The sequence below is a fragment of the Erinaceus europaeus genome, chromosome 1 (genome assembly GCF_950295315.1).
Source record: "Erinaceus europaeus chromosome 1, mEriEur2.1, whole genome shotgun sequence".
Classification (NCBI taxonomy): domain Eukaryota; kingdom Metazoa; phylum Chordata; class Mammalia; order Eulipotyphla; family Erinaceidae; genus Erinaceus; species Erinaceus europaeus.
Genome location: NC_080162.1, coordinates 107,090,971 through 107,103,277, shown reverse-complemented (window position 1 = coordinate 107,103,277; position 12,307 = coordinate 107,090,971). Strand labels below are relative to the sequence as shown.

Below are 12,307 nucleotides of genomic sequence, written 5' to 3'. Positions count from 1 at the left end.
CGAGTCCCGGGCGGAGCTCCGATATGTCTGCGCTTGCGCTTCCATCTGTGGTCCAGGATGGGCTGGCTCCGGGTCCGGGTCTCCAGGCTGGCAATGTAGGTGGCGGCGGGCCATGTTAGGTTGGATCAAAGCCCGCAGAGTCGGGGTGCCGAGCAGGAGTGGCTGACAGTGAGCAGCGGTGCAGGCTGCAAGACTCGATTTGGTTGAGTGGCGAGTCTGCAGGTGCAGGTAAGAGCTGAGAGGCGGCCTTTGCTCCCCAGTCCTACCCCCTCCCCCCTTTTTTTCCTTCTAAGGCCGGGCTCCTTTCCAGGGCCTTCTAGTGAGCCGGGGTTCCTACTCTGTTGCCTCGCCCTGTTTGGCTGATGCCTCTGTAAGTTTAGCCCAGCGAACCCTCTAGACAGCAGTGAAAAAGTGCAGCTGGGAGGTCAGCCGACCAAGCTCGCTCAATTCAGAGTGGGAAGCTCAGCCCCTATGGCTTGCCCACCTGTGTCTAGGATAATGCAAGGTAGACCACAAACCGGAACCCCAGACATTTTTTTAAAATTTCTCTTTACTTACACTTCATTGTATTTTGACCAATCTGCACACAATGAGAAGAAAAAAAAAATTTTTTTTTTCTGTTTTTGTACTGAAGCTTCCCAACCTACAGCTGGATCTGGATCCTTTCTAGCAGGCACTCTAGTCGTGTGGCCCCATCCTTAACTTTTTCTCTTCTCATCCTGTTAGTCCCGAGAGGAAGCCCAGACCTGAATGGAACACTGCTCTTACTGATGACTGACATCTGCTGCTTGAGATTGCAAACATCCGGATAGCAGCATCTTTGTCTATTTTTAAGATTTACCATTTCTCTTTTTAAAATTTAAATAGAGACAGAGGCAGAGAGAAAGAGGAAGAGACCACAGCACGGAAACAGTCCGTGCTAGGATTGAACCCGGGTGGGGCACAAAGCAGAGAAGAACACTGTACAAATGAGCTTGCTGTTTCATCTTATCTGTTTTCTTTGCCTCCTGGTGGCTTTGAAATCTGCCCCTCCCTTGCACCTTTCTTTCCCGATCCGTTTACCCTTGGGAAACAGATGGTTACTTAGAACCTTGAGAAAAGAAGGGTTGCAACCCCTATGATAATGGTGGCAAATGCCACTGTGTCCTGTGACTACTCCAGAAGAGTCAGTGCTCACTGGCTGAGCTGTGTCTTCCCCTGCTCGCTTTTTAAAAAAACGATCTATTTTCCCCTTTGTTGTCCCCTTTTTTTGCCCCCACGGTTATTGACTGGGCTCGGTGCCTGCACCACGAATCAACTGCTCCTAGAGACCATTTTTTCCCCCTTTTGTTGTCCTTGTTGTGGTTATTATTATTGTTGTTGTTGCTGTCGTTGGATAGGACAGAGAAATCGAGAGAGGGTGAGAGAAAGATAGATACCTGTAGACCTGCTTCACCGCCAGTGAAGCGACTCCCCTACAGGTGGGGAGCCGGGGGCTCGAACCGGGATCCTTACACTGGTCCTTGCCCTTATCGCCACATGGCGCTTAACCTGCTGTGCTACCGCCTGACTCCCCCTTCTTGGTTTTTTATTGTTGTTGTAGTTATTGTCGTTGATTGTTGTTATTGATGTAGTCATTGTTAGGACAGAGAGAAGTGGAGAGAGGAGGGGAAGACACAGAGGGAGAGAAAGATAGACACCTGTAGACCTGTTTCACCGCCTGTGAAGTGACGTCCCTGCAGGTGGGGAGCCTGGGGCTGGAACCCGGATCCTTCCACTGGTCATTGCGCTTCGCACCACGTGCGCTTAACCTGCTGTGCTACTGCCCGACTCCCCTCACTGCTCACTCTTAACGTGTTCTTGTTCCCCTCGAGTCCTCCCCACTGTGATCTTCTGCTTTACTTCATTTTCTGGAGATGAAAACTCCCCATGTTCACTTGCCCGTGGACTGCCTCTCTTCCCTGCACTCTCACCCCCAAAATCTGCTTGCTAAAATGGGGTGGGGGTGGAAAGAAGGCTTAATTTCAAAGACTTGTTTTCTCAGCTTTGAATTGAAGCTTTGCATCTCCAAGATTTCTATTTATTTATTATTATTTTTAATTTTTATTATCTTTATTTTTTTATTGGATAGAGACAGCCAGAAATTGAGAGGGTAGAGGGAAAGAGACAGCGAGACACCAGCAGCCCTGCTTCACCGCTCATGCGGCTTCCTCCTGCAGGTGGAGACCAGGGCCTGAAACCGGATCCTTGCACACTGTTACGTATATGCCCCAAGCTTTCGTTCTTTCTTTTTTTAAATATGTATTTATTTTTCCCTTTGTTGCCCTTTTTTTTTAGTTGTTGTAGTTATTGTTGTTGTTACTGATGTTGTTGTTGTTGGATGGGACAGAGAGAAATGGAGAGAGGAGGGGAAGACAGAGAGGGGGAGAGAAAGACAGACACCTGCAGACCTGCTTCACCACCTGTGAAGTGACTCCCCTGCAGGTGGGGAGCCATGGGCTTGTTACCGCAATCCTTGCACTTTGTGCCACTGCTGCGCTGCCGCCCAACTCCCCTTTTCTTTATTTTTTTAAAGAATTTATTTATTTATTCATAAGAAAGATAGGAGAGAAAGAACCACCAGCCATCACTCTGGTACATGTGTTGCCAGAGATCACACTCAGGACCTCATGCTTGAGAGTCTAGTGCCTTAGTCACTGCGCCACCTCCCGGACCGCGCCCCAAGCTTTCTGTTTATATGTTGGTTTGATTTCAGGTTGGATGTGTATTCTAGCTCTTAAGTAATATGATTCTAACAATGGTTATTACTTATATTTGTTTCCCAGAACACTATTCAGCTCTGGTTTACAGTGGTGTAGGAGATTGAACCTGGAATATTGGAGCTTCAGGCATGAGACTCTCTTTGCATAACCATTATGCTATCTACCCTTGACCCAATGGTTCTTTTTCTTTCTTTCTTTCTTTCTTTCTTCCTTCCTTCCTTCCTTTCTTTCTTTCTTTTTCTCTCTCTCTCTCTTTTTTTTTTTTTTTTAGAGTTTATTTATTTATTTATTCATGAGAAAGGCAGGTGGAGAGGGAGAAAAGAACCAGATATCAATCTGGTACATGTGCTGCCGGGAATTGAACTCAGGATCTCATGGCTGAGAATACGATGCTTTATCCACTGCACCACCTCCCGGACCACCCCAATGGTTATTTCTCTATTATGAAAAAACACTATCAGTAAACACTTTTTAAGTGTTATCGCTTGGAGAGGGGTGTCCTTTCTGTTATTTGTGTCAGCCTTCCTGCTTATGCATACCTCTAGGTAATCTATTCAAGCATCCATTGAGTATTTTATGTATAATATGGGCCAGAGATTGTATTAATGCACTTCATAAACATTTCACTTATATAAATAATCATAAAGGGGTAAAATTGGAAAGAGACCTTAGTCTGTAATCTAAAGCCCTTATTGAATGGAAACACAAGGAAATTGTGTCTCACCAGGGGTGATTTGCCCAAGGTCACAGATCTACTGAATGGTGGAATTGAACCACCATTCAGGTTGGTAGGTTGGTAGGTTGTTGAGTTATGGTACAAATGAGAGTTGGTAAGTCTAGTCCTGATGCAGGTCTTTCCAGTAGAGCTAGAAACTTCAAAGGTGGGTGGGAGTAATCTACAAAATGGAGAATTTGAAAAAGGAAGTTTTTTTTTGGTAGAACAGGAGAGCTGGCATATGATTTGTGTTTGTTATAAAGGACTGCACATTATTTGTGATTACTGCTATAAAAAGTACTAAACAGGGCCAGCAGGTGGTGCATCTGGTTAAGTGCTCACACTACAGAGCATAAAGACCCAGGTTCAATCCCTTGGTCCCCACCTGCAGGGGGAAATCTTCGCGAGTGGTGAAGCACTGCTGTCCCTCTATTTCCTTCACCCCGCAATTTCTCGTTGTCTCTAGCCAATAAATAAATAAATAAATAAATATTTTAAAAAGTACTGAACAAATAGGAAACTCTACTAACTATAGAGAGGGAATAACTGTGATGTGGACAATCTAAGTCACCTGGATTTGTTGTAGGGTTATCTTTTGGTTCTCTTACCTTTGATTGTGGCTCTTTTGAAAGTTCACGCTTCAAGTGAAATCATAGTTCCAAACAAAAGGAGTTCAACTCAAAGGGGGTAGGAAGTTTTTTTTTTTTCTTTTTAAAATATTTTATTTATTTTATTTTTGAGAGAGATGCAGAGAGAGAAAGACAGAGAGAAATACCAGAGCACAGCACAGCTCTGGTTTATGGTGGTGCAGGGGATTGAACATGGAATATCGGAGCCTCAGGCATGAGAGTCTCTTTGCATAACCATTATGCTGTCTACCCCTGCTCAAGGAGTAGGAAGTTTTATTTCACCACCCTCTGCTCCCTGTCCCCTTTGTTAAAAAGGGTGGGAAGTGTTAGCCTTTACTTTTTTTTTCCTTTAATGCCTTTTAATTCACTTAACTCCTAGGAAGTGATGGGAAAGGCCTATTTCTTTATACTGGTACAGAGAATGTGTCTCTACTGAATTATCTTTCTTCTTTCTCCGGACCTAGCTGGTTGGATTTCTTTTTGCCAGAGATTGCTACAGGGCTTGTGGAAGGAGGTAATTAAATGTTTTCTTTGTGAGGTCTCTTGTGTGGATGAGCCAGGGTGCAAGGAGAATACCTTGCTCCAGTTACTGAATTGAAACCCTCCCTTCAGTGGAACAGCCTCCTCCAGTTTCTTCTGGGTTTGAGCTGCCTGTTAAATAAGCCAGTAGAGCTCCTGAGGACATGTCAATCATAGGAAAAGAAATCAGGTAATTTCTTTTGCTGGTAAAGACTTTACTCTGCAGAATTGGTAGGACTATTGGAGGAGCCTCTGCCTTTTTTCTGGGGATTGCCTGGGTAACTGATATCCCATGTCTGTTGGCTGAAGTCAAAGACGCAACAAGAGATAAAAACACTGGCAGAGGAACTGTGGAAAGGGCTAGAGAGTCAGGAGGGCTGGTTGGAAAACCTGGGACCACAGGCAGCAGCTGCAGAGAAGGGTCTTGAGTGTCTCAGTAGAACCATGCAGACCTTGGTTTTCCTGAGCACCAGTCTTCTACTGCCTGTGTCTTCTGCCTTTGGCGTCACTCTGCTCTGCATACCTGGACACTTGTCTTAGCTTCTGTATCCTTGGTGGGGCTGAGGCTAGAACTGGAGACACAGCATCTTATGTCACGTAAGAGGTAGTAAGTGAACTGTCTTGACAAGAGACAGGGACTCTGGTGCTGCCAAATTGGGTATGGTGCCCTGTGACATCAGTCCAGAAGGGGAAAGAAGGATGAGTATCTTGCTGAGTGTCAGGTATCGGTATCCGTATCCTGTGCATTCCCTTTCCCGTTGTCTTCTGTTCTTGGTGGAGAGTGGTAGGTAGGTCTGTGGGCCAGAGCAGGCAAGAGGCCCTGGGTAGCCTCACCCACAGAGACAGTGGGCAGCTTTGTGCACCTTGCCCATGCTTCATGTAGTGGCTCTACATCAGCCAACCCCAAAGACCCCGCTATGATTCAGAGCCGCCCACCTTTCCCTCATCCCTTTACTCTAGGTGTGCATCATCCTGGACGTGCCGTACAGCCCCGTGGTGTGATGTAAGTAGGGGTTATGCAGACCTTCCCCCTGTCATCTGGTTGGGACACTGGCATTGCACGCTCTGTGGAGAACGGAAGTGGCCTTCCTACTTTCTGCAGCTGGGCCTCAGTCTTAGTTCTTCCCTGGTGGGGCAGGGAAGGGTAGGACTCAGATTTGCTGGCTTGTAATGAATGGTGTACTCTCCTAGGAGTCATGCGGGGCCAGCGGAGCCTGCTGCTGGGCCCTGCCCGCCTCTGCCTACGCCTACTTCTGCTCCTGGGCTACCGGCGCCGCTGTCCCCCTCTGCTTCGGGGCCTGGTGCAGCGTTGGCGCTACGGCAAGGTCTGCCTACGCTCCCTGCTCTACAACTCCTTTGGGGGCAGTGACACTGCTGTCGATGCTGCCTTTGAGCCCATCTACTGGCTGGTGGACAACGTGATCCGCTGGTGTGGGGTGGTGAGTGATGATGCCCAGGGAGCAGGGGAAGGGTTAAGGTGTTTTTGGGGGTGGCAGAGGAATAGGAGTCTGATGAGCACACCAAGCTTTGGAGGCTGGCCCTCTACCTCGGGGTAAGCCTCCCTAATTTTATTGGTGTTGGCAGGTGTTTGTGGTGCTGGTGATTGTGCTGACCAGCTCCATCGTGGCCATTGCCTACTTGTGTGTCCTGCCCCTCATCCTCCAAACGTATTCAGTGCCACGGCTCTGCTGGCACTTCTTCTACAGTCACTGGAATCTGATCCTCATTGTCTTCCATTACTACCAGGCCATCACCACTCCACCAGGCTACCCACCGCAGGTGAGGAAAAGAGCTGTGGGGTGTGTGTGTGTGTGGGGGGAGGGCTGGGGAGAGAGCAAGCCTTGTGGCTTTGGAGTAAAGGAAGTAGCTGTGATACTATTTTTACCTTCTTCACACAGGGCAGGAATGATATTGCAACAGTTTCTATCTGCAAGAAGTGCATTTACCCCAAACCAGCCAGGACACACCACTGCAGTATCTGCAATAGGTGGGTCTTGACTTTGCTCTCTGTGAATTCCAGCTGTGGCCCTTTGGCTATAGCCAGACCTGGAATTTGACAGGGCCAGGTATGCACCCTCTCTGCTGTGGCAGCTGGTCCTGTTTAAGTCAGACATTATCACTACTTGTGGAAGCTGAGGTTCAGAGGGATGAGTTACCTTGCCCAGTAGCAAGGAAACAGAGTTTGGAGCAAGGCCCGACTGTCTTCAGTGTCTGTGCCTTTTCCACCTCTGCAGCATGCTGGTCCTTGTAGGAAAGGATCAGCACTGACATCTCAAGAACTCTGGCCACCGTAACAGAGCCTGTGTCCCTCCCTCACAGGTGTGTGCTGAAGATGGATCATCACTGCCGTATCCTTTGCAATCTCTACCACCTGAGGCCTCCTCCTTTAGCTCCAGAGAACTGCACTGGATTAAGAGTGGAAACCCAAGGCTGTTAGCATTACCCTGCAGAGAGCACTGGACTCACAAGGAATTAGTAGAAGAGTTGGGAGTTGACCATCTCCTGAGGGGGGGGAGCAGGAGGCTTACAGGCTCTCTGGGATGAATCCTCTTGGAGCAAGGCAACTCAGTTTTATTTTTAGATTTATTTCGAGAGAGAGAGAGAGGGGCCAGATATCTCTGCTGCAGCCTTTGTGGTGCCAGGGAGTAGATTCAGTGCCTCACACATGAAGTACACTCAGCCACCTCCCAGCCCCAAAGAGTTCTTTCTTATGCAGACTGTCAATGCTGATGTCTGCTGGATGGAAGGTGATGCTTGGGCTTCAGTGGTTACCTGCTGGGAGTACCAGACAGAACCACGGGTTCCCCTCTGCTGTTCCACACAGATGTCTGGTATCCCCAGCTTGGTTGAGTATTATTGGTGGTTTCATTTTACTAAAGGAGTTTAGCTTTCTTAATTTCTTGGTGGGACTTTCTTAATTTCTTGGTGGGGCTCTGAAAAGTAGTGCTTTTCCTTCAAGCTCTAGAAATAGTCTGTTTCCTGCTTGTGGAAGATAGTTCTTGGTGACTGTCAGTCCTGGGCTTGGATGCCTTCACAATCCGAGGATGAAGCAGAAAAGGACTTGGGTGCCCAGAAGTTGTCTGCTCTTATCCTTAATCCTCCTCCTGCCAGCCTGGCTAAACAACTGTGTGGGCCACTATAACCATCGGTACTTCTTCTCTTTCTGCTTTTTCATGACTTTGGGCTGTGTCTACTGCAGCTATGGCAGTTGGGACCTTTTCCGGGATGCTTATGCTGCCATTGAGGTGAGCCCATAGCGGAGAACTGGGCGACTCAGTAGAGGGAACTTTGGATGTGGAATCTGGCCCTGAGAAATGGGGATGCTGGCCACCCCCATCCTAGAGGCCTGAGAGTATAACCAGACTGTTTTCCATCCCCGTAGAAAATGAAACAGCTCGACAAGAACAAACTACAAGCTGTTACCAACCAGGTGGGCTGTCCCCACCCCATTGCCTGCTGCTCAGGCCTGGGGGTGTGAGTGTTGCCAAGGCAACTGGGGTACATTAAGTGGCCTGGGGCAGCTGAAGAAGTTCTTGGTGTGTGGCAGCTTTTGGCTCCCTATTCCATTATCACCTTCTTTTGGGCTGAGCAGACTCTGCCTTGGTGATGGCCTGAGCAGCAAGGAGTCTATGTTAGTCTGTGTGATGGGGTTCCAGGGGACAGATTAGATCATACTGTGCCAGTATGATCAGCCTTTCCTCCAGGTCTGTCTGCACTGGCATCAGGCTCATCCCTTCTCCCCCTGGCCTTTTCAGAATCCATATTCCGAGCACATTTTGGTTGTACTTCCTTCCACTTCAGTGGAGCCCTCAGCTCTCTGGTCTCCTCTCCTGGGGACTGGTCCGTGGTGAAGGAGTTCTAGCTGGGGAGTGAAGTGGCTTCCCCTGGATCCCCATTTGTGTTGTCAAATCTAAAGGCCCAGGGCCAGCTCCTGTGCTTTTCATTCTGTCCAGACCTGCTCTGCCCAGTGTGTGTCCACATGATGCTGCTGGGCTTGGTTCTCCCATCTGGCTGCCATCCTTACTCCTTTGTGGCTTTATCCTCGATTTTCTTGTCCTTGGCTTGGATCACTTTTTCCTGCCTGAAGGTGCTAGGGTTTTTAGCAACCAGCAGAGCAAATAAATGATTTTCTTTTCTTTTTCTAGACTTATCACCAGACTCCTCCACCCACCTTCTCCTTCAGAGAAAGGGTGACTCACAAGAGTCTTGTCTACCTCTGGTTCCTGTGCAGGTATCTGACTCTTAGTTTCTAGTTTAAGGGAGAGGAATCTTTAGAAGTCATTTTAAGGTACCTACATGCAGGCAGGAACTCACTGCTTCTGTCCTTAGCTGATTTAGGAAAGCAGAGTCAGTACTTTTTTTAACCAGAGCACTACTCAGCTCTGGCTTGTGGTGGTGGTGGTTGGGAGTTGGGGGCAGGGATTGAATCTGGGACTTTGAAGCCTCAGGCATTAGTCTCTTTGCATTACTATTATGCTATCTACCCCCACCCTCAATACTTACTTGGTAAATAGCACTAAAGATACCAGCATTAAATGTTATGCACTAAGTTAACTTCCTTCCTGAAATGTGATTATTTTATACAGGAGAAAAACTGGAAATTATAGAGAGGCAAAGTGATTTGTTCCATGTTATGACTAGAATCTGATTGTCATCCCATTCTGATCCTTGTTGCTTCTATTTTCTATTGCCATCCAGCATGAAGATATTAGGAAATATAGGACACTTTTATTAGTAATATAGACTTCCCTGTTCTTTCCACATAATTTATTCTTAGTTCATGTTGATGCTTTTTCAGTGATAAAAACAATAAGAGCGCCAGAGTATCACTCTGGTACATGTAATGCCTGGGATCAAACTTGGGACCTCATGCTTTTTACATCCAATGCTTTAGCTACTATTGCATCACCTCCTAGGCTGCTCAGTGATATTTTATTTTATAGATGTTATGAAATGAAAGCTCACATAGGGGAGTCAGGTGGTAGCGCAGCGGGTTAAGCGCATGTGACGCAAAGCGCAAGGACTGGCTTAAGGATCCTGGTTCAAGCCCCTGGCTCCCCACCTGCAGGGGCGTCGCTTTAGAAGTGGTGAAGCAGGTCTGCAGGTTTCTTTCTCTCCCCGTCTTCTCCTCCTCTCTCCATTTCTCTCTGTCCTAACAACGACATCAGTAACTACAACAATAAAACAAAGGCAACAAAAGGGAAAATAAAAAATAAAAATATTTAAAAAAAGTTCACCTAGGATGTTGGATGTGGTGGGAGATGAGGAAGGTGTGGCAGAGAGGTCCCTAGCTAGCTATTATTGCTCAGCTCAATTTCAGATCTGTTCGAAGTATATGCACTCCTCCTACTGCATCTTTACTTTTTTTTTTTTTTTTTTTTTTAAAGTTCAGTAGCACTTGCTTTGGGTGCCCTGACTGTGTGGCATGCTGTTCTCATCAGTCGAGGTGAGACTAGTATTGAAAGGCACATCAACAGGAAGGAGAGACGTCGGCTGCAGGCCAAAGGCAGAGTGAGTAGGGCCCAGGGCTTGGGGTGGATAGGTGGGTAACTAAACCTGCTGTCTTATAAACAGACTATGATTAGGGCCAACTTGACAGACATCCTAAGAGGCCAGAACTTGCCTAGTTGAGCTCTGGCCAATAGAAGCTTGATAATTAAAAGGACACCAAGGGGCTGGGGAGATAGCATAATGGTTATGAAGAAGACTCTTATGCCTGAGACTCACATCCCAGGTTCAGTCCCCAGCACCACTACAAGCCAGAGCTGAGCAGTGCTTTGGTCTCTCTCTCTGCATCTCTCATTAAATAAAGGGACAGATGGTGGCACACTGGCTGACTGTACACATTACAGTGCATGATGTTCCAGCCCCCAGCCTCCACCTGCAGGGGGAAACTTCATAAGTGGCGAAACAGTGTTTCAGATGTCTCTATCTACCCTTTCCCTCTCAACTTCTGTCCCAATCCAAAATAAATGCTGTTAAAAAAAGGGTGTGTGTGTGGGGGAACTAAGTAAAACAGATCTGTACAAACATGTTTTTCTTGGATTTAGGTTTTTAAGAATCATTACAACTATGGCTGCTTGGACAACTGGAAGGTTTTCCTGGGTGTAGACACAGGAAGGTATGGTAATAGTCTAGACCAGTGCTTCTCAGTAGACATCTGATCATAAAAACTGTGTGCCAATGCTAGCGGTGCATTCATAAGACAACAGTAGTTGAGCTTTGGCTCACTGTTCTCCTGCCCAGGCCTCCCATTGGCATTTTGCCGTTAGTCGCATGTGGCTGCTGAGCCTCCTGTAATGTGCCTAATGCACTGATGAACTGAATTTCTGGCTTTCGTTTTCACTGATTAGACTCGTGTGGCTAATGGCTGCCACACTTGACAGTGGGGTGCTACACTTTAGGGAGGCAGGTAATTGCTCCTTTGAGCCAAGGGGCTCAAGACAAAAACTGGATTAAATAGCAGAGAAGTGAACAGATGGCAGTGGTGCAATTCTTAGAAAGCTGTTCTTAGAGAGACATCTGAACAGGATGTGGCTCCCACCAATCACTTCCCGCTTAGACGGTGATATTGTTCAAGACAATGTGAGGTTGAAGTAATTAATTTTGTGATAGAGATCTCTAAGACAAAAAATGGTCGCTGTCAGACCTAAAGAACCAGGGTAAATCACCTTTCAAGTGGCAACTCTCAAGGCAGTAGTAATAGGTGACCATTAAGTACCTGTGTCTTCTCATTCTTGTGATATTTCAGCACTGTGCTTGCAGTGGCCCATAAGTTTAGCTTAAAAGTCCTGTAAATCTTCAAGGCATCAGAGGGCATTTATTAGACAAAATTAGAATTCCTGTTACTTTTGTGATTAATGCTACAGCAGCATTAGGAAGCCCAAATGTAGCATGGCTGAGGAATGAGGAAAAGCAAGAATTCTTGCAACTCAAGTAATTTCTGTCTTCTCTTGTAGGCATTGGCTTACCCGGGTGCTTTTACCTTCCAGTCACCTGCCCCACGGGAATGGAATGAGCTGGGATCCTCCTCCGTGGGTGACTGCTCACTCGGCCTCTGTGATGGCAGTGTGAGCTGGACTGTGTCAGCCGTAACTTGAGCATCACTTGGCTTCCTGCATTGTCTCAAGGACCTCCCAGGGTAGCTTCTTGAGCAAAGTGCCAGTGGGCTTGCCTTAGGGTACCATGCAGGGAGACTCAGGATGAGTCTCTTGGACACAAAAGGAGTAAGGCACAATGTGAAAAAATTTTAGAACTGGCATCCCATTTACTCAGGCAAACAGAAGTTCCAGCCCAGGCTGGAGACTAGGCAGCTAGCAATCTTGCCGGGTGCTGACCCCAACCTCCTCCAGGTTGCAGCACTGGGGTTGGCTACCTCTTCTACTTGCTGTCTGAGAAGACACTTGAATGGTACAGCGGAGATCCTGACTGCGCAATGGGGCAAAGATACCAGGCCTATTGCTGAGGTCACTGCCACTTCTCATGTGCTGCTGAAGGGAAGCAAGAATAAAGGTATTTGATTTTTAAGAAATGTAACTTCTCACACTACCTTTCCGGCAGTAAAGGGGAAAGTCAGTGTCAAAGTGTAGTGAGTGAGTGGTATTCTGACCATGCTACCTACCTAGTTGGGAGTGGGTGGGAGCCCTATAGAATTCCTAGTCGATCTCTATCACTGCCACACTCCAGTTTACAGTGACACTGTG

At 47.2% G+C, this 12,307-nt stretch overlaps 1 protein-coding gene across 2 annotated transcripts; it reads left to right on the top strand.

The window, feature by feature from the left end:
• The first annotated feature begins 27 nt into the window (after window positions 1-27).
• On the top strand, window positions 28-12,135 carry ZDHHC16 (zinc finger DHHC-type palmitoyltransferase 16). 2 transcript variants are annotated; one of them, XM_007532639.3, is made up of 12 exons: window positions 28-228; window positions 5,565-5,607; window positions 5,796-6,043; window positions 6,189-6,383; window positions 6,503-6,591; window positions 6,924-6,952; window positions 7,716-7,849; window positions 7,987-8,034; window positions 8,750-8,835; window positions 9,992-10,115; window positions 10,655-10,725; window positions 11,564-12,135. In XM_007532639.3, the coding sequence occupies exons 3-12, from the start codon at window positions 5,801-5,803 to the stop codon at window positions 11,676-11,678; spliced, it is 1,134 nt and encodes a 377-aa protein (XP_007532701.1). In that variant the 5' UTR covers window positions 28-228; window positions 5,565-5,607; window positions 5,796-5,800; the 3' UTR covers window positions 11,679-12,135. The 2 variants fall into 2 exon arrangements, with proteins under 2 accessions (XP_007532701.1, XP_007532702.1); XM_007532640.3 differs by lacking the exon at window positions 7,987-8,034.
• Window positions 12,136-12,307: the final 172 nt, after the last annotated feature.